At 39.4% G+C, this 25081-nt stretch overlaps 2 protein-coding genes across 2 annotated transcripts; both read left to right on the top strand.

Moving 5' to 3' along the window:
- Positions 1-2504: 2504 nt before the first annotated feature.
- LOC146365613 (histone-lysine N-methyltransferase set-1-like) lies at positions 2505-3863 on the top strand. The gene is made up of 4 exons (XM_084915482.1): positions 2505-2690; positions 2947-3106; positions 3244-3436; positions 3777-3863. Exons 1-4 carry the CDS (start codon positions 2570-2572, stop codon positions 3861-3863), a joined length of 561 nt encoding a protein of 186 aa, XP_084771608.1. The 5' UTR covers positions 2505-2569.
- Positions 3864-5587: 1724 nt separating this feature from the next.
- LOC146365612 (uncharacterized) lies at positions 5588-21229 on the top strand. Its single transcript, XM_084915481.1, has 3 exons — positions 5588-6155; positions 6240-6428; positions 21096-21229. Exons 1-3 carry the CDS (start codon positions 5588-5590, stop codon positions 21227-21229), a joined length of 891 nt encoding a protein of 296 aa, XP_084771607.1.
- The last annotated feature ends 3852 nt before the right edge of the window (positions 21230-25081 follow it).

Below are 25081 nucleotides of genomic sequence, written 5' to 3'. Positions count from 1 at the left end.
CCACATCCAGAACAACTTGTCGAGAAGGTGAGAGATGCCATTATGGAGGCAGATGAAACAATGGTCTTGTACAATGTTACACCTCTTACTTCACTTGCGTTCCAGTCACTGAAGAATAGGTAGTTCATAACTTGTACATGGAAGAAGTGGAAAAGAGATCTTTGTTATCCTACCCTGGAACACCACCAAGTCATTGGTTCAGGTATGTGGATGACACCTAGCTGAAAATCAAATCTCAGGATGTACCACAAGTAATGGATCACATTAACTCAGTGGATTAACACATCAAATTCACCAGGGAGGATATGAGTGATAAAACGTTTCTCCCATTGAAAATGCTACGTCCAGAAGAACTTAATCAACCTTTTGGGATTTACTTATCTGGATGATCGAGCATGCATCAAGACATGCAAATAGCAGTTTTTCCCATAAAAAAAAGTAACCCATTCTACTGCATTGACCTGTATGCACATGTTCAAAGGTGAACTCTTTTGATATCATTGTACACAGCATTTTTTGGAGAGATTTGTTCTCCATATCACCCTCAAAAACACTACGCAAAAAGAAAAGTTTGTACATGGAGACACTATGGTGGGGGCTGTCTTACACCATAAGGTTGTGGTAGACTTTATTTAATTGTAGGAAAAATGAATGGAGAAGTGTACCTGGATAGTTGTTCAAAAGAATCTGAAGAAAAGACAAGTGTGGATTTTCAGGCAAGACAATAATTCCAAACACAGAGGATAGAAAACTTTCAATTGGATTGAGAGAAATAAACCAATTATGAGCCCTCTGGTAACCTGATTTGCTTTGTATTCCCAAAGCGAGAGCTGTGTTTGCATTCTTGACACAAAGCTGAAGTTTGTTCCCAGGGAAGGTTAAACTCTGCCTGGGCTGACCTTTGTCACTGATTCTGTTGGTGGTTTTCATGGATGAAATGGTGTCTGGTTTGTGAACCTTGGGGTCTCATCTTTGGCAAATGACATGGTACTTCAGGCTTCTTAAGGCCATGACCTTCAGTGTGCACTAGAGTAGTTTGCAGCTGAGTGTGAAGCGGCTGTGATTAGAGTTAGCTCCTCTAGGTCTATGGTACTGTGCAGAGCTCTGTCATCTGACGGGTGCTTGAAAGAGAGACACTGCTCCACCACATCAAAATGACCAGGATGCCTACTGGGTGCCTCCCTGGGCATATTCCACTGACTGGGATCTCTCTGGGGAAGATCTAGAGCTTGTTGGAGAGACTAAGATAAAGTGTTTATTACCTAATTTAAGTCTTTACATATTTTAGACTGTTTTTAAACATAGAAAATAGTGTGAAATAAAATGCAGCAAAACAAAACAAAAATTATAATACTAGAACAAAAAAGGTAAAAGTGATACTTAAATTAACAGTGGAATAGTAAGGCATCTCTTATTTTTCTCATTTGACAATTTTATTCACTGTGTACAAAACCCCAAACATTAGTTCCTCTATACTTTATAGCAAGGAAACTGAGAAATTACATTTAGAAATTGATTTAATTTTTGCAGATTAATATATTGATTTTTTTTTTTTTTTTTGATAAGTTAAACAGTGATTAAAATAATAATTAATTAAATTAATAATTAAAATAATACTGAACCGACTGATTGAACATCTTTAAGTGCATAATCATAATCTTGCCATTAGGCTTTGCAAAAAACGTTGGTTTCTCAGATTTTTTTTTTTTTTTTAGATATGTGGGCGGGGCAGGGTGCGGCAAGGGCCTGCCGGTAGGCGGGCGGGAGGCGCGCGAAAGGGAGAGGCCCGAAAGAAGAGGTGGGTGGGGGAGGGTCACAATAGCTTTGGATCGCAGTCATGGAGGTGACCATCGGAGAGCAGCAGTGCATGGAGCAGCTTTAAAGGTATGAAAAGTAGCTTAAGACATTTAGTTTGTTATTGCCATGCCTTTAGGTTTCTGCTGAAAAGGAAATTACACGACAAAAAGAAATGTCAGTATTTTCTGTCTGAATGTAAGAAAGTTATTTCAAGATGAATGCTGATGTTGGTTAGCTAGGTGTGCCCTTGATAAAGCCCAAATGAGCTAACATTGAAATCAGAGTAATAAAATGTAGGGGGGGGGGAATGATAACAAGACAATTTTCTCCAGATCGCTGATTTTTGCTGTCTTGTGAACAGCATTAGCGTGGTGACATTTATTTGTTAGCTGTTTTCACGGTGGCCTCAACACCAGCCTGACTTTTTTTTTTCTTGGCACAAGCCTGAGTTCGAGTCCTTTGCCCAGTGTCTTCCCCCCTCTCTTTCTGCCCCGCTTTGCTGCCATTCTTTACTGAGTCAATCGAATAAAACAGAAAAAAGCCAAGAAAAAGTACAAATGTTAAATTTCAGTGTAATCTTTAATGTAATCATGAGAGTTGATAGTGTGCTTTAGTAATTAACAAATATTTTTAATAATTTATCAAATATTTATATTTTATCATAAGTGTTTAAGAAAAGGCATACTGTATTTTAATTTGGAGTTGGTGAACACAGGGAATAATTAGGTCTTTAAATCTCTTTTTACAGAAAAGAAATCTTGCATTTGATATTATGATGGAAACATCAGGTAGAAGAAGAAAAAGAGTTAATCCTCAACATGATGCAGAACACTATATTAAACTGAAAACTGACAAGACTGGTCTAACAGAGCAATTCATCAGCCCATGCAAAGGTATAGTGTCATTTGTGCATTTTGATAATTACAGCACGCATAAACAGTAACACTTCGCTCCTGTATGCAAATTAGACATTCAGTACTGATAACCTTGCTCATGTCATTTGCATTTATCAAGTGTTTATGTTATAGTTTTTTAATAGGCTGTGTAAAGAAGAGTAACTTTATTCATAAGTTTTAAAATGTCTTACAATTGGTGGAAACGTTTTTTGTTTTTGTTTTTAAACTAGAGCAATATTTTCTTCTTTTAAAGGTCGTGGTGTAATTGCCTCACAGTTTTTCAAACAGGGGGAATTTGTTCTTGAATACCGTGGAGAACTTTGCAAAGCAGATCCTTATCTTGAAAAAAACAAGTTCAATGATACGGTGGAAGTGTTCTTATTTGATTTCAAATGGAAAGGAACCTCTTGGTGGTAAGACAATATTTCATGTTACAGTGTATTTTGGATCTATGCTATACTTAATACACTACTACAAATATCTATTATTTATGCAACATGCCACACAGTATGTTGATTTACTCTACTGTTGATACTTTTTTTTCTTCAAGCATTGATGCTTCTGTTGAAGACAAGTCATTAGGAAGGCTTGTGAATGATGACCACCGAAGGCCTAGCTGTAAGATGAAAACAGTTGAAGTTAAAGGAAGGCCACATCTTTGCCTGTTTGCCTTACGTGACATTGACCCAGGAGAAGAAATAACTTATGACTACGGGAAAGCTGACTGGCCTTGGCGCAAGATGGTAAGCTATTGCATTGCACTATTGCTGCACATGATGTCAAATAAGTCTAACTATATTTGATTTTGGCCCAAAGATATCACATAAACTGTACTGTTAAAACAGCTTAAATTTTAAACCTCTTCAAGTTTTTCTTAAACCTCTTCAGAACATGGTGTTTTTATTTTTGAGTTGAAATACAAAGTATGTTTTGTATTTCGATAAGATAATAGTATTTAATATCAGTGAATATACTGGTATGGTGGGGTGTGGTCTGTGGGGCCGCTGCATTGGCTCATCACGCTGTCCTTCCATTAAAGCCTGTACTGGGTCCTTACTGACTTGTTGTTGTCATTTTGTACAGGACACCACTGAAGAGCTGCTTCTGTGTTTGTTTATTGAGACGACAACCAGAAATAAAAATGTTGAGGGGTGGGGAGTAGGGCTCTAGCCACCTTGTCGGTCTTTTTATTTCTGGTTGTTGTCTCAACACACACAGCTTTTCAGCAGTGTCCTGCACATAATATGTTCTCATCAGTATCTTATGAGTAGCCTTAGTTCAGTTTGCCATTTACTGTCCTCATTTAGGTTAAAGCAGAGTGTATTTGTGTTAGAAACGTCCCCAAAAGTTTTAAGTGTGAGGCCTAATAATAATAACAGTCGATCATATTTGTCAAAGCTGAACCCAGGGCAAACTAAGCTAAATTAGTGGTTTTAGCTAACAGCTACAATAAGCATAACAGTTACTGTTAGTCTGTCATTTGTTTACATGATGCTTTTTCTTATACACGCAATACATTTATTACCTAACTAATTTAACAAAGTTCTGTCCATACAAGTACTGTGTAATTGAAAACACAACGACTGTTTATTATTGTTAAATATGTCTGCTATATAATGAATTTCTGTATCTTCAAAGCCACTACAATATTCTGATGATTTCTCCTTGGAGAGGACCAGGGAAACTCTGGAAGATGCGCAGAAGGTAGCTGAAACATTGGTAACAAGTCTTTGAATTTAAACAAGTACACTGCTGTGCAGTTTAGGTTTGTTTTAATATTAATTTTCATATCCCTCTTAAAAAAATACCCCATGCAACCTTATTTTCTAAATGACATATTATTTTTTTTCAAATGTATATCCTCAAACCAGTGATTCCAGTGTTGAATTTTATGCTATAACCAGACAAAAACAGGTGGAAAATGTTTAATATACATGTTTTATTTATCTTTAAATGGCTCTAACTTTTAATCTGTCACAAAAAATACTTCTATCATGTCTTAAATCTTAAAGAGATGTTATACAAAGAAATCCACAGAGGGCATTGATTACATTCATTGTTATCACTGCCAGGGACTCTATTCTAAGAAAACACTGTGGAAGCACATGAGAAGATGCCGAGCAAAGAAAGAAAGTGAAGAAGACTCCCAGAGTGGGAAGCAGCGGGTTCGATCCAAATGTGCACTGAAAACTGCTGTTGCTCGTGACATTGGAGAGGGCTTGAAAACTGTGATTTCCTGCATGAAATATGACGAGGTAACTCAATTAATCCAAAATGACCAACTTCTTGTTCAGTTTGGAGAGCACCTTTATGATCTAAATGGTTCAAGAAAGAACAGACATGACTACATAAGGCAAAGGCTTAGGGAACTTGGGCGACTGCTGCTTATAGCTCAGAAGAATACCCCCATTCAAAAGGCAGAGGAACTGATTTATCCTGCAAACTTCAACCATTTGATATCTGCAGTGAAAGAGGTGGCTGGGTACAATCCTGAAAGAATTACGTTCCAGAAACCTACCTTAGCTCTAAAAATTGGCAACAATCTGGGAATTATCTGTGAGCTTGTAGAGACTGACAATTTGTCCTCAGAAGACAGAGACTCAAGCCTTGTGCAATTTGCCAGAGAATTTAAGGCTATCAAAAATTTTAGATGGAAGGGACTGATCACCAGAGGTGCAACAACAACCATGAAGGAATCTAAGTGGAATGCACCACAGATTTTACCTTTAACAGATGATGTCAAATGCTTGGATCGCCATATGGAGACTGTTAAAAGTGGTGCTGAAAGAATGCTGAGGTTGACTCCAACTCCACACAGCTATGCAATGCTTGCTAAAGTGACACTCGCTCAAGTGATCATTTTTAACAGAAGAAGAGAAGGAGAGGTATCAAGAATGGAGGTGTCCACCTTTAAAGACAGAAAAAAGTCAGAAATCAATATGGACATGGCTGCTTGTCTGACCTCACTTGAGAAAAAAATGTGTGATTTCTTCACCAGAGTAGAAATCCGTGGAAAACGAGGGAGAGGAGTTCCTATTCTCCTAAAACCATCAATGGTCTCTGCAATGGAGCTCCTTGTGGAAACTCGTGAATCTTGTGGCGTCCCCAAAGAGAACATTTACATGTTTGCTAGACCAGGAGCTTTATCTGCCTATCGAGGAAGACGCTGTATCCAAATGTTTGCAAAGGAGAGTGGAGCAAAACACCCTGAAATCTTAACATCAACAAGGCTCCGAAAACATATCGCAACAATTTCGCAGGTGCTTAATCTTCAAGAAAATGAAGCAGATCAACTAGCAGACTTTCTGGGTCATGACATACGTGTGCACAGGCAGTATTACCGCTTGCCTCAGGGAACACTTCAGCTTGCTAAGATGAGCAAATTGCTTTTGGCACTGGAGAATGGAACTGTTTCACATTATAAAGGCCAAACACTTGATGATATTGAAATTGACCCTGAAGGTAAGAGTGTAAATTTTATTAGGATGCTCTAAAATATAATAATTGATTTTTTTTTTAATTATTAAATGCTCTGGAAACCTTTAGAAAAAGTTGATCTGGAAAATTCAGATAACTCAAGCGATGAGAGTGAGCCTCTTCAATCAGCTCTGGAGGCAATAAAAACACCAGAGAATGAGACAACGGATCAGGATGGAGACAGAGGGCCATGGACTTCTTCATCTCCAGGGACGTCTTCATCTCCAAGGACTTCTTTCAGTCCTCCCTTGAAAAAGGGTACTGACCAATTTGTTTTGGCATAAACATAAACTTTATACATTGGCACAGAAAAGTAAATATGGTTCAGTGAATTAATGAAGTGAAAAGGTGATAAATAAATGATTAAGTTTAGTTTAATTTCACCACTACTGAGCCAATTTTTGACGGTCGCGATCATCAACTCGGCGAACAAATAATTTAGAATTCATCCAATATGCACAATTTTGCTTTTACTTTGAACAGGCTTGTGCCTACCTTTAAATCTTTTTAGACCGGTCTGTTGTCCGCCTCATATCAGATCGTACCTTAAGGTCCAAATTAGACCTCTCAGCCGCAAAAGAATCCGGGTCACGGCACCAATTATTAAATTCAGTTCTTTGTATTCTTTTAACGGCGAAGAAAGACACGGCTCAAAGTGGTCTAACTCAAAAAATGATCTTTAATTTTACATTTTCCGGAAAATGGAGACTGAGCACACAGACATCAGCTCAAGTCTTAAGCAGCAGCAGGCAGTCTGGTTATTTATATACTTCCTCTAGACGTCACGTACACTTTAAGTTTCGATCAAACACTCTACTTCGTTTCACTTTCTGCCTGCAGCTCATATGCTCTGCAAAAGCATGCAGTTTCCTATCAGCCTGCGACCTAGTTTACACTCAACGCTGGCAGTCTCTTATACGTAAAAGAATATAATCAGCAAATAAGCACTAAGAATATATATTAAATACATGACATTATTCATTGAGTAGAGGAGGAAAACATTTGATATTGAAAAGGTTTTAAGCAGTGTATTGATGTCTGTTTTCTTTTCTTCAAAGGCAACCGAGGTAATGCCAAATGTAAGTGGGAAGATCATGAGGTACGTGCAGTTGAAAGACACATGATGCGTTTCATCAACACATGCAAGTTGCCTCAGAAGCTGGACTGCACTCAATGCATCAATGCAGAACCTTATGCACTGAAAGACAGAAACTGGACTGGGGTAAAAAATTATGTTAGAAATTGTATTGTGTATTGCTGAAGACCCCAAATGGAAGTAACGACCCCAAAAGTGACATAACATAATTTGTGTATGTGTGTATTGCTGAAGACCCCAAAGGGAGTAACGTCCCCAAAAGTGGTATAACATAGTTTGTGTATGTGTGTATTGCTGAAGACCCCAAATGGAAGTAACGACCCCAAAAGTGACATAAAATAGTTTGTTTATCTGTGTATCGCTGAAGACCCCAAAGGGGACATTAAACATTCCCTGTCCCCAATGGGAAGGTAAAAATACTGTATAGACAAATGTTGCTTAAAATGAAAATCTCAAGTGATTTTTTATTTCTATGGACTTGGAGGAGTAAAATTCAGTTGCCAGCTTGCTTCTAAACCATACAGAAAGTGGTGTCCCCAAAGGGTGGGAGTTAAGAAATGCGACCCCAAATGGGACTTAAGCGAGTAGGTGTGTGTGTGTGTGTGTGTGTGTTCAGGTGTGTGTGTGGGTGTGTGTGTGTTCAGTTGTGGGTGTGTGTGTGTGTGTGTGTGTGTAATATATATATATATATATATATATATATATATATATATATATATATATATATATGGCAGTTAAATATTACTAAATATTAATAATAATTCAACAGCAAAACACATGTAAGCATGTACTTTACATGTGGCTGAATTTCCTATCTTAAGGAACCATATCCTAACCACATCAGGATATCAACTATTTAGATTTCAGTGCCCAAATTTACCTCAGTTTTTTCAGCTGTTTCACTTCAATGAGCACCTCATAGAGAATTATGTGGATTGACTTCATATTTTGTGACTTTAAATGCCTCACAATGCTAAATTGTTAAGGTTTTGAGTGTTCATTCAAGGATCCATTGGTGATGTTTTCGTCTGTGCTTAAGACAGAGCCCTCCTTGGACAAATGTCACATTTGAACATTACATGTTTTACACATAAAACATAAAATACGGCAGCTTCGAACTTTCACATATGGAAAGAAAGTGAAACTTGTGTTTCTCTACAGGGGGTTCTGTGGGGTTCAGATCTTTGCTTTGGCTGGTCCACTAAATTAGAGACTTTTCCCAGACTAATCGAGCTTTGTCATGTTGAAAAAACAAACTGTTTGCTTCAACTCAGGTCACGTGGCCTCTTTTGTATTTGGCTGGATTTATCTTTATCTCGGTTCCAGCCAGTCTTACAGTCATTGTAAATGCCAAAAAAAGAACTCAATGGCATGATGCTGCCACCACTATGTTTCACTGTAATGCTATGACAGGGACATGCGCTTCCTGCTGCTACTACTACTACTTCACATGGTACATGATGTTCAACTCAAAGCGTTAAATTCTCCTCATCCAAACATCCCATATGCTCTCGAAGTCTTAAATTCTGCCTGGCACATTCCCATCCAGCTGGCATGTGTTTTTACTCAGTGGCTTACATCCGTCTGTACTGTACTGTAGATGTTTCTCCTTCCAGTAAGTTTTCTAAACTCTGCAAAGGACCTCTGAAGTTCTAACAGAACTTCCATCGTCCATATGGTGTTTCTTTGTTTATTCCTCATTACAACAGATCAATCAAAGGTAAAGGTAAAGGTACAATTTATTAATTAGTTTATAAACACATTCAAACAAATGTAAAACAACACAATTAAAGAGAAAACAAATAATGAACTATTTCTCCTATTTACCCTTCAAAAAGCAAATGTGTTTTCAAAGAAATAAATGATTTATGCCAGTTCAAAACATAAACTCAACATGGTATGTTTGCCACATAAAGTTATTCTGATAAACTTTCTGTTGGATCCTTTACGAAGCTAAATAATAGAGTCCCCAAAACCTTTCAAATATATACTGCCTTTCTTTATAACATTATGTTCTTTCTATTGGAAGGTTGACAAGCTTTGTTGTATTTAGTGTATAATGAGACATACCATTTGTTGAAAAATGAAACATAACAGACCTCAGCTGTGCAGCCTGATAATGCAGAAATACATTTGGACATTTTAACCACCCACTATCAAAAGGCAGGTATAATAGAGAAAGGACGCCAATCCCACTAATAGGATTTGATTTTAAAGAACAAATCTGTTGGAGGTGGCAGAGGAATGTTTCGAAAAAGACAAAGTTACTGTGGTAACACATTGATCTTAAAAACATTGATTCTACCAATTGGGGGAACAGAGAGATATTTATCAGTGATTTCTTTCATCACATGTTAATAATTAACATTGACAACATTTCCCACTTTTGTTTTAGTTATCACTGGGAAGATTTAACTGTATGTCATGGTCCAGGGTCTGACCCACTGTTTTGTGTTTATTAAGCAATTTATTTTCCTGGGTTATTTTCTGCTTGTGTTTATTCATAGTTCTTAGGCTTTAGATTCTTGTTTCTTTGCCTTCCCCATGTTCCACGTGCTATGTCTTGTCTCCTTGTTCCCTTTGTCTTCCCGGTCAGTCAGGTCTCTATGTCTCAGTGTCAAGTCCGCATCTCTGTGTTATACTTCCTGTTTTACTTTGACGGTCCCTTGTCTCATGTCAGTGTTTCTAGTTTTGCTTCCCCTTGGTCTTGTCATGTTTGATTTTTCCCAGCTGTGCTCTCCTCCTGTGTCTCATTCCCTCGTTTTCCATCAGCGTATTTAAGCCCTGTGTTTTCCTTGCTCTGCATTGTGTCGTATCCTCACAGTGCTGTGGTTTTTTTCCCTTCCGTATGCTTAGTATTTTTCTAGCTCTGTTCCCACTTTAGTTCCTTACCTTCCCAGAGTGTTAATGTTTATATTTTAGTTCCTGGCTTTCTATTTTGTTTTCTCTATGAAGAGTTATCTACAGCAGAAATAAAGCTGCCTCCTCTTGTTCACTCCTTTGTTTTGAGGCCTGCGTTTGGGTCCTTATTCCTGCCTGCCACACAGCACATCATGACACTGTAGTTTTTTAACTATTGGTTATAGTTCTGTAATTTTCACTGGGATACAATATTGCTTGCTTGTTTCTTTTTACCGCATATCTTACATTCCCAAAATATGTTATTTTGTTGATTTTATTTTAAATGCAGAATAAGATCAAAGGCTGGATCTAATTTTTGTAGAAACATGCATTTATCAACTGATTCAGTGAGTCCACTGATTGTTATTAGTTGGTGTTGAAAACATGTTTTTGGCCGACTGGAGTGGCATCTGGTATGGTCTTCTGTTCTGTCATATGTTCAGAGATACTCTTCTGCATAACTTAATATGAGTGGTTATTTTAGTTACTGCTGCCATTCTTCTGCAAACCCGCCTTCTCTGTAAACCCTAGAATTGTTTGTATGGGAGATAATCGGACCAGCTCATTTACCCCCAACATCATCCCATGTTCAAATTCACTTAAATCTTCTTTCTTCCCCATTCTGATGCTCGGTTTGAACTTCGGCAGGATGTTACAGGGATGTTTACATGTCTAAATGCATCGAGTTGCTGCAACATGATTGGCTGATTAGATATTTACATTAGCAAGCAGTTGCACAGGTGTGGGGTACAAAATGGCTGGTGAGTGTGCTCTGTTCTGTGGATTGTGGGCATTTCAGGCGGCAGCTGTGCATTTTTTCAGAAGTCTCAGGAAGAAAATTAAAGATCCAAGACACCCGTGTGTCTTTTAGTGTGCAAGAAAAATAGTTTTCCCTTTGATCTCATGTGCACGTGTGTGTGTGTGTGTGTGTGTGTGTGTGTGTGTGTGTGTGTGTGTGTGTGTGTGCTGCTGAATCAGATGTTGTTGGCACTAATCCACTGTATTGATTATGTCTTCCAGCTGGGGTATCTGACAGTCCAAACAGAAGTCGTTATTTATTAGTTTTTGACCATTTCTCTAACTCAAAGCATAACATCTGCATAAGCAGTTTGTGAGAATCCCTGTTTTGCACAGAGCCTCTACAGATGATATTTTTCTCATATCAAAATAAAAATAACTTCCTGTTTTAGTTCAGCATGTTTGCACATATTTGTGTCTGTGATGTGCCAGCTCATTTGAAAATAACATCTCAAAAAAAAGCGAGCCAAACCGTGCATACGCATACATGGTGCAACATTTTCATATTAATAGTCATTAGAAAATGTATAGTCATGTTCCTGAGCACCGAATAAAACACAGGGGTGCAACGAATCAGCATCTGTGGAGAAGTGGGAAAAATAACACGCTGTTATTATAAAGAAGCAACTAAATTTGCAGATTCTCCCGAATGGCTGTTTTCTTTTTTCTTTTTTTTTTTTTTTTACTTCTTTAGTTTCTTCTTCTTTAGTTAAGACACTGATGAGTGTATTTTCTGACTCTAAAAAACATGGCGCAGGCTGTAACTGATCTACCTAAACAAGCGTGAATGATGCTGGAGAAAGCTGAGTAATTCTGGAAAGTGACTAGAGGGGAATAGTCACAGCTTAGTACCGTAATTTAAAGGGAAAAATAACTGACCTGTCAACATTTTAGATGGAGGTGACTAACCTGAGACCACAAAGCTGCTCCAAAAGGCAGCATAATCAGTCAACTTAAGCCTAATTCAGTTTTTTAAAATGTGCAATTATAGAAGACAGTTTTTAATAAACTTTAATCCTGCGTCACTTTAATACACACATAAATAAAAAAGCAAGACAGATGATTTTATAACTGGGACGATTTTGGTTTTTGTTTTTTTTTTTTTAGAAGAGGTGCATTTATTTGAACAAGTGGTTGGAGTAATAACTTTTTAGAAAATGCCAGCTACCATGATATGCTTATAAACTCTGTCACACAGACCTGCTAATTAGGGCTACACAAGCAGAATTCCACTCACTAAAACTGGAACACAGATTTATTAGATGGTCAGTGACAAGTAACCACACATAAGGTCATATTATTTGCTTCATAACTGCCTTAAAAATGCAACAGCTGCTATGAAGAGGCAAATATGCCATTATAGAGCAAAACCTTGGTTGTAGAAATGACCTGAAACTATTATGTTTTTACAAAGCAAAACAAAATCATAAAAAAAGTCTTCAGGTTCTTTGTTTGGTTATCTTAGACCGAATTCTTTTCGGATATCTGTCTTATAATATCTGTGATGACATTTAATTGAGTCTGATTAAGTGTGACTGATAAAATAACTACTCAGAAAAAAAATTACAATAGTGAGTGCATGTGAAATGGCTCAACTTTGATCAGTTCATCCTGAAATTTACACATTTGGTTCTGTTCATATTGTTTAAATTTAATTTAGGAGCCACACCAAAACCTTTGAATAATGTCAAAAAAGTCCAAAAAGCATAGCCACAATGGCATAAAATAAATCAAAATCCTTAATTAAAACCTAAGAATACAAAGATTAAGTGGAGGGACAAGACTATTTATTCACATGATCAGAGAGGCAGAAACAGCTGAGGAAAGACACAGGTGCAGAAAATCAACGCAATCAATGGGCAACAAGTAAAACTCAGCAAAACCCAGGAGACAACTACCAAAGCAAAACAGGAAGTAATGAGAGAGGTGAGACAAGAAAATCATACAAAAGGAATACCAGAGAGGCTAGAATAATAAAGCTAAACTCTTCACAAGAACAGGAACCAAGTAAACACAGAAACCAAGGATTGAAAAATATAACAAATGGTCAAACTTGTAATACACTCACTAGCTTTTTTGTTAGGTACATCTGTTCAGCTTCTTGTTAACACAAATATATATAAGGAGCCAGTCACAAGTTATTTACTTATTTATGATGTTACAGGAAAACTCTTAAAAAAAATAAAAATAAAAATAATTGATTTTATTTCAATAGATTTTGAGGTATAAGACAAACACAATACAAAATACTCAGGAAAAGTTGCAATGCTCATGTTCTAGTTTCTTTATGCAGAGCAATTCAGATGAACACCAGATTTTGCGTCAGATGTACATTTATCTATAAGCGATAAACGACTGAATTAATTTTGCTGGAATAAATGTGTCTGGAAGAAGTTTCTTTGTAAGGGAATCCTGTCAAAGTGCAGCAGGAGTTTTATATAAGAATAAACCTACAGGAGACAATTCAACATTGCATGGAGGCTATAAGCCTGAAGAGGCTCATTATCAGACTGAAAGACATTCATCCAACAGCTTTTCCATTATGCAGACGCTTTACAGCTTGTGACTTGTACATATCGAATGCTATATTTCATAAGCAGTTCTGATTGAGAGCTTTCTTATCTCTTATAACAGAAAGAAAATGGAAATGATCTGGCTAAACAAATTAGCTTTCTCAGCAAACCTCTGTCAGCACTGCTTAATCTTGTATTGCATGACAGTTTATAATTTTTTATATTGGATTTCATATTAATATCATTAGGAGGACGTGCCCCTTTAAAGCTGGTGCATTAACGTTGCATTAGCCACATCACTGTAAAGAAAACATTTCAACAAAGTAGAGCCACAGTGGATTCAACTCAGGATGTTACAATTAGATTTTGAGCATTTTTGCTGACTGAGTTAACTTGAGTTGATTTTCAATTTATGTCTTTGCCTTTCCCTTCTTTGGGCAAGGGTGGTAAAAAAAAATCCACAACACAACACCCCCCTTCTATTCACTTCTCGTTAGTACATGGGGATCTGCCCGGGAGCCGCTGCCAGTCCCCTTTGAGGCCTTCCCCAAACCGCAGCACCACAACACGGTCCCTCATCTATCATCGCTCATTGTAACTGAGGATGTGGTCCCAGCTAGTGAATTACTTATACTCAAAGTCCAGCCAGAACCTTATAAATTTAGATTAGAAACAGATATTCAGGTATTCCTCCAAATATGGTGAAGTACTTAGTACGGGATGGGATACACAAGAATATAACCAGAATACAACCAGTTGGCAACCTGCTGAATCGATTCCCCTGCTGCAAATGGATGTGCCGTAGATGAATTGTGCTCATCAGTGAAGACTGACTCAGATTGATTGCTCAATTTGTCTGTGTTTATAAATGAGACGCAAGTTATTTGCAAACCTTTCCCAGTTTGTGACGGAGTGCAGTCAGTTTGTGTCAGACCAGTACATGACCAGCGAAATTGCCAAGTGATTGAAAACAGTGACCCAGAGGTTACGGATGTTGCAAGCTCAACCTCTGTGTGGGTGACCAAAAGAACGCAAATGTTTTTTTTCCTATACGCAAGGGGTTTGCCGTTTTATTTTTACGCAGGTTTGACTGATTAGTGAAATTGTTCTCTCATTCCTAGCTCAACACTTTGATTTAAAAGCATGAAGCAAGTGTAAAAAAATCCCACCTCTATGAACTTCAGGGATCTGTAGTTTTCATTGTATTTGCAACCTTCTTTCTATATACTGCGATTATTGCAAAATAAAAAATCTTTTGGGGTTGATGAGCAACAATGACTGATTTTTGTCATGGACAACTGTGCATTGTTATTCCTCTCTTAGTGTGTATAAAGTCCATGTGTTCATTGCACAGTCTGTCCATCTCTGTTTTGTCTGCAATTAGGTCCAATTTATTTTGTTGACTGCAGACCTGACAGGACTAAAAGAGAGCCATTATTGCTTATTGACATTGCCACAGCTGGAATGAGACACTGGACATCACTCCTAAGCCTTATAGATATTAATGACACTTGTCTGCTAAGACTTGACCGCTGTCATTAATATTAATATTAAGTAGACTTAAACTATATATTTTGAAATTAGCAACAAAACAAGTTTATTTTTGTATTTGCTTTACTAATGAGTGCAGTTCCAGCCCAGAAGCCACACACATTAGTTTAATAATGGCTCGGTTCCAGGTGTTGAATTTGGTTATTAATGCTCATTATTATAGCTGTGCTTTTCCTAGCCATATGGCTCTTCTAGACTTTGAAAGTGATTTGGTACCACACAGACTCTGAAAGTAAAGAGTCATTTCATGGGTTTTTAATAAGTTACACTTCACATTTTACTGTGCATCAGTGTTTCCCCTGCTGGTCTTGCCCGTAGGTTCCTGCTGGACCCACAGGTTTCACATTTGGATGGCGATGTGAGAATAAAGGCCTTTTTTTGAGCTCTGGGGGTTTAGCAAATGTGAAGTCTTCGTGGTTTCATTAAAAAGTCAAAAGAGTAAAACGAAGCCTTGTGACAGTTGGAGGTTGTCTGTAAACAGTCTCTTTTATCACTGCAATCCATGGGGAAAAGGGTTGTAGCCCAGAAAAGATGGCTGCAAGTCTGAGTGTCAGCGTCCTGTCCGGCTCCATATTGTTAAAAATTATTCTCTAGTTGCTTGCTCTAATGCAGTGTCTCTTACACTTCAGAAGCAAAAAGCTTTTGCATTCATGCACAATAAAACATGAGAAAAGTAGAATCAGCAAACTGTTTGTGCTTTGCTTTGCTTGCTGAAATCAATCTTTAAAGTTGATGATTTCTTCCCTCATCATTCACACCACACTTCTAGTGGCCCTTGGACCCGCCAGGAGGACCTGCCCCACAGTTTGAGAATCACCGATCTGTCTGAATGTATTAGACCCAATCCAGGTCCTGTTCCAGAGCATCCAAGGAAACAAACCGATTCAATTGGGTTTTGACTTTTATATCACATTTTGACTTTTATATCACATTGTAGTCATGACTTTAAAATAGACACATAAAATATCAACTTAAAACAATAAACAATTGCAACATTATTAGAACAAACGTGTCCATTTCAGTTATTGGATTGAAATATGGTGGCATTACACAGATTAGTGGATTAACTACAGGGCGCCTGCAGTGAAGCAATTTTATTTAATTTAAGTAGAATAAGACCCACCAGTGTGACTTGATAATGTGTTAATTTGATGTCCCTTAAACATCCCTTACTTATGCTGCTGTAGGCCGAGGCTGCTGGGGGACCTCCCATGACGCACCAAGCACTTCTCCTCTCCTTTCTTCTACTCTGCATGCATTTAAATATCATGTCATTAATTTTTTATGCCCTCCCTTGTAGTTTGTGATATGTCCTCTCTGTCCTTGTCTCTCTGCCCCTTTATTTCAGGTATCTCTGGCTCTGAAACCACCTTCATGTTCCTGTCGGTGGCTGCTGGCCCCACCAACATGCCAAGAGTTTATGATTTCATTCTTTATTTGTGGCATCTCTATACTCTCTCCTCTCTTTACTTGCCTGTCACTCTATACTCTTTATACTTCATTGTTTTTGTCTTCACTGTCACCAAGGGCTTATGGGGGAATCGTTAGATTGTTGTGCTTCTATCTATAATCTTGTAGACTCTTTACCTTACAATGTGGTAAAGTGGCTGTTGTTGTGAGGAGGTACAATGTAATGAAAGTGAACTGTAATCCATTTGGGATTTTAGATCTTTCCATGCTGTATGGTCCTGTGTGGCAAAGCTCACTCACAAATGGACTTACCTTTCATGTTTGCTCACTGTTATTTATAATTTCACATACAACACAGACTCTCCTGCACCTTCAGCACAGCCCGGTGTGGCCGTGCACGCCCAGTCAATCGCCCAGGCTTACTGTGTCTGCATCTACACCAGCTGCCATCTTTAGCTGTGCTTCCATGGAGTGTGCAGGTCCCAGGGTGCTGCTACATAAAAAGGAGACACTAGATAGAAAATAATCAGCTGCTCTGTCACTCCTAGACACTGACTCAGCTGAAGGGGGAGAGGTGGAGCAGAGGGTTCAAACTTTCTGCCACACCCTCAGTTAGAACCGGGCTGAAACTGGTACTGGAAGGTTGCTGAGCGAGGTACACTGGTGTCTAAGCAAAGTCCTGCTACAATAAAGCATTTCACCTCAGCAGCCATATGAACACATGCTTTTTTCCTTTCTGTTGCTGTGATGCACTGCAGGGATAAATAAAGTTGTGGTTGACATGTACCTAGAACTACAGAAGAGGGGTGACCATGAATCGAGTAATGTTTTTTTTTAGTGGCAGGCAATTTCAAATGCATCTTTTCATACAAATCAACAAATATCAGCAAACTCAGACACGTATTCTGCACGGTTAGTCATAAATGTGTCTGCTAGCCAAATGTACAGCTGCTGTGTTTGCCAAGGAGAGGAAAAAAGGTTAATGAGTGACACCGAGAGATGGAGAAAGATTTAAGAAAGAGAGGAAGGAGATAAAAAGAGCTTTTTCAAATGCAAGGACTGCAATGAAGTGAAATTTAAATCTTAAATGGTAAACAGACTGATTCTCATATAGGACTTTTCTGCTCTCCCAGAGCACTCAAAGGATTTCATACATCATGCCACATCCACTGATTCGCACTTTTTTTCTATGCTTAAGTGTGCTCTGTCTAACATTCATACTGCAGCAGTGGACAGCAACTTGGGGTTAGTATCTTGCTCAAGGAGATTTGGCATGAAGATGAGAGCAGAGATCGAACCTTCTAAGTAGTAGATGGCCTGCTTTACCTCCTGAGCTACAACCAGCACAAAATGTAATGTCCTAATTAATTTTAAATATTTTTTTCTTAGAGACCAGATCTAAACATCATTTGTGCTGAATGGTGTTTTTGTGAAAGGCCTTGCATACCTGGTGCAGACCAGGATGTGGTATTCACTCTTAGGTTACAATCAGGATGCTGATTAGACACCTGATTCTACCTTTCGTCTAGGTGCTGGAAATCAGCCCTATATATCATGCTCTGCTCATGCTCTGCTTCTCTTGAATTCAGTTTGCTTAATCCACAAGGTCAGATGTTCAAAGCTTGTACGCAAAGAAAATCTGCTGAAGTTCACAATAGAAATTTGTATATGATTAATTTCTATTGTTTCTTTTACTAACCCTGTAACTTAAACCACTGGTTCTACTCCCACTCTGTTTGCTTACACTTTTATATGATTACAGCTTCTGAAACTTTACTGTGTGCAATAACATGATTGGCTAGGGTGTTTTCCACTATGATTGCTGATTGACACTTTTGGGCCAGGATAACCGCCGTCTTTAGTATTTGAGAATTCTCCCATCGATTTCTCCTCATTCTGCTTTTGAGTGCAAAAGAACAATGCCTCTGTATTCCCTAAATTGGATGTAGCATTTGCTGTGCTTTACTTCTCTTCTGTCAAATTTGCCGGCTGAGAATTTTCAGAAAAGAGATAATAACACCTGTGTCACTCTTTCTCTCTCATTGTTGTAAGTCTGTCATCTATTCTCAGTTTTGATTAAGCAAAATGTAATTTTCTTGGGAGGATTTTTTTTCACATGTCACCCTGGTCTAGTGATTGGGGCACAGTGACTTATTATACTTGAAAATTCTTCCAAGCATTTCGTATCTTCAGAGCCTGAGGTTATTCTGTTTGGCCTCACAGTGTTGCAGCAGTTACTGACTGAAACAGTTTCTGCTGCATTGAGGTGGTCCAAGATATTTCAAAAAAGCTATAACCAGACACACGACCAACAGTTGAATGCATGACTGAATGAATCAATTTTGTACTGATGTCAGCCTCTGATGTTCACTTCACGAAGTCCTTCATAGAGCAACTGTCAAATAATTGTGCCCTTCTCTCCAGAAGCATGAATATTAAACTGGATCTGATTCATCACACGACATCTTCTATTCTTCTAAAGAGTAGCACCTTTGAGACATGCAAGGAGAATTTTCACAACACCCACATAGCCCACAAGTTACGTCTTCAAAAAAATCAAATCGCACAGTGTGAAGCATCTCCTGCCTTTAACTAAACTGGTACAGACACTGATGAGCAGAGAGCACATTAATCAGTAAAATGTCAAGATGTCTTTTGTGTTTGTTTAGCGAACTAAAACGTAATGAAGCCCAGCTGAGTAAATGTGTCAGATCTCATTATAGCTGCTAAAATGAGCAGTCACCAGCTTAAACTTTGAAATGCGGTAGTTTCTAAAGACCTTGTTGTTTAATTTAGGTTGTAATCAGACCCTCCAGGTCTGAAAAATAAAGTTATTGCAGAAATGATTCTTAAAGGGAGTTATTTCCTATAGACTGCATTGTTAGCATACCCATCTTTACAGGAGAAATAAACATGTTCACAGCCTGGCACACAAAACAGTTTCGATGTGTGCAACTAAAGCTTCCTACTTGATTCAACATTATTAAATATTTCATTTAGTCAATTATTTAATTATATTAAGGCCTAAAACTATTAAATTCATCAGGTCATTGTTTAGGTAATGATGGCAGGCTGTTACCTAACAGCACAGGGATGCTGGCAAAGGCTGTTGTAGCTTCTAGGTGTCATCTGTGATGAACCACTTTAAGTGTGTTTGTGCACTGGTGCAATAGTTAGCATGACCCAAAAGCAGCTGGAGACATTAGCTATAACCATCTTGTATACAATTTATAATCAATACTTGACAACAGAAACAAGGTTACAATGTGGTGTAAAAAAACAACAACAAACAAACAAACAGTTTTGATCGCTAAAGCTAATTTTCTCATCTGGATGAAACATTCCTCCCACAGAAAATCCAGAACAGAATCTAATTTCTGGGATTTCCTTACTAGGCTGATTGAGCATGCATCACCACTTTCACCAAATTTCACTTACCTGCCACTTTGTTTGGTACAATGCCTTAATTCATAATGTCATAGAATTATCAAGCTGCTGGAAATATCAAAGACTTTGGTTCATATTTCGATGGCAGCATCACACAGAGATTTGGTGAATATAGAAGGTATTTCAGCACAGTGACGTAATTGGCTGAGTTTCGTGATATGGAACGTCATCATGGTGAAAGTGTCACGGTTCTGGGTCAGGTTGACCCAGTATTTTGAGTTGTCATGTTTTTGCAGGTTTAGTTCAGGTTCCATGTGTCATTCTGTCTGTCTCAGTGTCAGGTCTGCGTCTTGGTGTAGTGTTCTCGTTTCCTGTTTTATTGTGAAGGTCTGCGTCTCATGTGGGTGTGTTCAGTTTTACCTCTGTCTCGTCTTGTTGATTATTCCCAGCTGTGTCCACCACCTGTGTGTAATTCCCCTGTGTTTCTCTGTGTATTTAAGTCGTGTCCTCTGTCATTGTAGTTGCTGGTCCGTCTGTGTATCCACCATGTCTCACCCGTGTGTTCTCCCTGCTGTCCATCGTCAATCTCCTCTGCTCGTTCTCATTCTGGTCCAGGTTTGTGCTCTGTAGTTTAGTTGTTTCCAGTCTAGTTTAGTTCGTGCTCCATTTGCTGTCTGTCCATATTTATTTTGTGTTCAAGTCCAGTGTGTGGTATGATGTCCCCCACACCATTACACCACCATCAACAGCCTGAACTGCTGACACAAGGAAGGATGTTGCTTTCATAATATAGATGTTGCCGTGGAAATCAAGAATCATTGCACCAGTCAATGGCATTCTTACAATCTTCTTTTGTTTAATGGTGGCCAACCTGTGTGAAGCATATCTTCAATTTTCTGTTCTAAACTGATGGGAGTGGTCTTCTGCTGTTGTTTAGAGATGGTGTTCTACATAACTTGGTTGAAATTGAGTTACTCTTGCCTTTTTTTAATTCTTTTTCTACCTGGATCATCTGAGGGAAAAAAAGAGAGCAATATGATAAACTACATCACGGTAATCTATGTGTATATAACAGTAAATACTAAATATTGAATACTATTGTGCAGCACGTAAGATAGACAGCGCACAGTATGGTTTGAGGTAGCAGCGAAAAAAGGTGTAGTTTGTCTGTGAGCACCTGTGTGTACACCTGTGAGCATGAGCGCTTGTATTCAAAAGGTTCCTTCATGTAACAATCTACTAGATGGTGTGGGGAGCCTAATCCCCCAGGGCATAAGGCAGGTATGGAGGAGATCCAGGCTCTAGACATCCAGAGACCCCCAGAGCGCAAGAGTCCAGGGAAGACCAACGGAGGGGGAACCATGCCACTCTCCCGGAAAGAGATGAGGAGAGTCCCAGATTAGGGGTCACCCAGCAGCCGTGGAACAGAAGCCAGGGGGGTTGCAATGACGTGCCCGTGAGCTCCGCTGGCAGCCAGCTGTGCCAGAGTGGACCAAGCCCCAGGCCCAGGCTGAGAGCACCCCACCTCCTGAAGGGGCCCGACCGAGCCACAGGTGCCAGGCCCTGACAAGCCAGCCACCGGGAGTGAGCCGGTACATACCTGAGCGCCCAGCCCCGGACACCAAGAACAACCAACGCACCGATGTCTGAGGACGTCAGCGACCGGCAGGGGGAGTGGTGGGGGAAATAGACGTCCATACCTTGGAGGGCCTGAGATGTCCCTAGAGAAGTGGCGTCTAATACTCGACCTGACATATAGACACAAACAGGCACACACAGATACGAACATCCATTCCCATCCCCATGCACACATATGCAAATATTTAGCACTCACCCAATGTGGAGACAGACATAAATAGACACTATACACACACACAATCACACTCCCCAAATGCTCTCTATACCCCAGGTCTAGGTACCCTTGCCCCGGGGAAACTGCACCCAGACCCAGGAGGTGTTACCCTTTTCCCTGGGATGGAGAGCAGACCGACCCGACTCCGCAGTAGCAGGGAGGCCCCACATTCCAGACCCCAATTGGACGGCCAACTCCTCCTTCCAGCCCCCCTGCCCCGACGGGCAACAGAGAACGGGGGTGTGTGAAGACTCCAAACCTCCCTCCGCCCGCTCATATGTAGTGTTGATGCATGTGTGTTTTAAGGTGCATTTAAAACCCAGGAGGGCATGGAGCTACCTGCCAGAGAGCAGTAGGTTAGCGCATAACCCCTCCCGAGAACCCTCAATGTATACATGTATTTAAAATTGAGAGGTGAGCACCGGTGCCAGAGGTACTCTTGCCTACTGTATCACGTCTGGCCATTCGCCTCTGACCTCTGACATCAACAAGGCTTCACCACAGACATGTTTTCCTGTGTGTTTCACAGTATGTAATACCAGTTTCTGTAAGAATAAGATGCACACACATACACCTACTTTGTTAAAAACACTTCTTTGTGATTTAGATTCAGTTCAAACTATAGAATTTTCCTCATTATAAAACACAGCTGACTCCACACTTCTTTTCCCTTGGTTAATCCCATTGATTGGCTCCTCATTTTATTCAGATGAAAGGCAAATGAGGTATCATTAACAAGGAAACAATTTGTAACACAAAGCCCATGCAATGCTTGCTGCAACTCAGACACCTCCTCTCTGAGGGAAGATACCTCAGCAACAATAAACCACAGCACGGATTATGGATATCAGTTTCCTCCTGTGAATTTCACTCGATCACTAATGCAGAGATTTTCTTTGGGAAACACGCCTTTGTATGTGTGCTGCTGTTGATCAGTGCTGTACAACAGCTGGAAAAAAGGGCTGTCAGAGTTAATATGGTGCTGCTTGTCAGCATGTTGGGGCTATCCCGGATGAGCTGTTAGAAAAGCTCGTGTTTTACTGTGGCTATTTATTGTAATGGGTTGAATCCTCAGTGGGGAGATTTATAGGGCGTCCCCGCAGCACATACAGCTATGGGGAAGATGTGAGCCTTGACACCAATGTGGCAAAGAATTTAGTGTTTGACAGGCAGTTAACACCAGGTCAGATGGCTTGCTGCCATTGATGCCCCTTGTGCTAATGAGAGAAACTGTCTGAAACGAGTTGTTGAGTCTGTTTCCCTCCTTGCTGTCAACTGTTTCTGCAGGAGACTGTCCTCCTTCAAAAAACAAAACCATAGGTCATTTGTACAAGCATCTCATCATGACCTGTGTTTATGTTCTAAATTTAAACACCCTCCAGAACATAGTGAGAGCACAAAAATGTGTTCTGGTGCCATCACCTTGAGATCTGGAAGCCTGTTAACTTAGGTTTAAAAGAAAGCTCTTGCTTTCTATCTTTTTCTAACTCTAACAGAGAATCGCTGCCACATGCTGTTTCAGGAACGCTTACATGGCTCATTTCAGATGATAGGAACAAACAGCCATTATGATACTTCAGCTGAAGGGCTTGTTGCCCTGTCCTGTAATGGGGCACAGTTTTTGTAAATTTTCCTCTGTATCCAATCGGAGTGGATTTTAAATCAAACAATCAAGGTGTGATTGAAGGGTGAGCTTACAGCTTTAATTCAAGGGTGTTGACAAAAGTATTGCAATACCTGTTTAGGGACTGGAGCCATTTTTAGACATATTATCCCCTTATTTTCACAGGCTTAAACATTAATTGAACAAAATATCAAATTTTCTTAAAAAAATACTTGGATAAATATCCTTTTCAATGAATTCCTGAAGTGTGGAACTCATGATTACTGTAGTATGCAGCATAACTTTAGTCAAAATGGGATCAGGCTTCATTACAATGGGCCTGACGTTGTCAGAAATGGCATGAATGCTTGAAATAGAGGAGCTGGGTGGATGTAGGCCTGCAATGTGGCTTGCAGAGGCAACTGTATGCAGGCTATAGCAGCTAAAATAGTGTGTCCCATATAGGGATGGGTATCGAAACCCGGTTCTTGTTGAGAACCGGTTCCCACTGTTTCAATTCCTTGGAATTGTTTGCCATTTTTGCAAACGATTCCCTTATCGATTCCAGTCGTCCCGAATGACGTCACCACGTCGCGGAGTGTCATTTACCTGGCAGGAAACATGGTACCTAAGCGGCTCAAACACTCAAAAGTTTAGTTATACTTTACGAGAACGGATGACAACGGGGCTACTTGCAAAGTAGATATTTCATTTAAGGGAGGAAACACTACAAATATGCAAAAGACACGCGATAACCTTAAATGAATGTCGTGTTTTTAATTCCGCTCCGGACTCATGAATCTCAACCCAGGAGCAGCGGTAACGTTTGCACGTCCTCTCCCGTTAATGCGGCAGGTAAATAATCAACAACAGTGCATACTATGTTAGCGCGATCTGCCTTATCACAAAACCTGTCATTACTGTGCATTTAGGTGACCATGATGAGAGAAACAGACAGAGTCTGGCTCAGATGCTGGCAGTTCTCGCTGCAGTCTACTGGTAGCGTCTCCTTTCAGGCCAGGATAGACGAATGTCACCGAGCAGTGACTTAAGTTTGTGGTAAAAGGCTTGCACCTATTTGCCACAGCAGATGCCCCCGATTTTCGGTAAGTGAATGTGTTTAATTGTAGGCAGTGACATTACTGGATATTCTTGTGTAATTGCTACTGAATAATTTATGTTATACTTTGTTATTGCTACAGAAGAATATTTATTTTATTATTTTACATTTACAATTTTTTTTTCCTGGGGACCCTGTGACACCCATTGAAGAGCCGTAGGCTGGATCTCTTAAGATCTCACTGTCGGGTTTGTAAGGCCATGTTACTCCTAAATTTCTATCTTGTTCGAAGAGAAGATATAAAACAAAGTTCTAAGCTGTTCGACCTTAGTGTTCTCCTTTTTAAAAAAAGAATCGATAAAGAATCGAATCGTTAAACAGAATCGAAAATGGAATCGGAATCGTGAAAATCTTATCAATACCCATCCCTAGTCCCATATGAGATTTGCCACTCGGATCACTTATGCACTACTATTTATGCTTTCTGTCTTCAATGATTTAACCTCATATCACGACTTAGCTCAAGTGCTGATCTAACTTTAAATTCTGCAGCAAGCAACCTTGTACTTTGTACACGGCCCTAGACAGAGCGAGACAGTGACTGAACTGTCTGAAATTTCTGACCTTCATGTCAAAAAACTGCACACAGCACAGGGATTGTTTAGTGAAGCAGGCCTGTGATTCTTTGTGGGTCTCTGAGAGCACAAATTATTATTGGCACAAATACAAAATACATCAAA

The sequence above is a fragment of the Perissodus microlepis genome, chromosome 19, assembly GCF_051167445.1.
Source record: "Perissodus microlepis isolate ML-2025 ecotype Zambia chromosome 19, ASM5116744v1, whole genome shotgun sequence".
Lineage (NCBI taxonomy): Eukaryota > Metazoa > Chordata > Actinopteri > Cichliformes > Cichlidae > Perissodus > Perissodus microlepis.
This window is presented reverse-complemented; position numbering and strand designations above follow the sequence as displayed.

Excerpts from the sequence above, each read along its gene's own strand:
- LOC146365613 (XM_084915482.1), top strand. The coding sequence starts at position 2,570 with ATGATGGAAACATCAGGTAGAAGAAGAAAAAGAGTTAATCCTCAACAT. Across the intron at positions 3,107-3,243 it reads TGGAAAGGAACCTCTTGGTG|CATTGATGCTTCTGTTGAAG; the intron begins GTAAGACAATAT and ends TTTTTCTTCAAG. Across the intron at positions 3,437-3,776 it reads ACTGGCCTTGGCGCAAGATG|GACACCACTGAAGAGCTGCT; the intron begins GTAAGCTATTGC and ends CATTTTGTACAG.
- LOC146365612 (XM_084915481.1), top strand. The coding sequence starts at position 5,588 with ATGGAGGTGTCCACCTTTAAAGACAGAAAAAAGTCAGAAATCAATATG. Across the intron at positions 6,156-6,239 it reads TATTGAAATTGACCCTGAAG|AAAAAGTTGATCTGGAAAAT; the intron begins GTAAGAGTGTAA and ends GGAAACCTTTAG. Across the intron at positions 6,429-21,095 it reads CAGTCCTCCCTTGAAAAAGG|GGCATAAGGCAGGTATGGAG; the intron begins GTACTGACCAAT and ends CTAATCCCCCAG.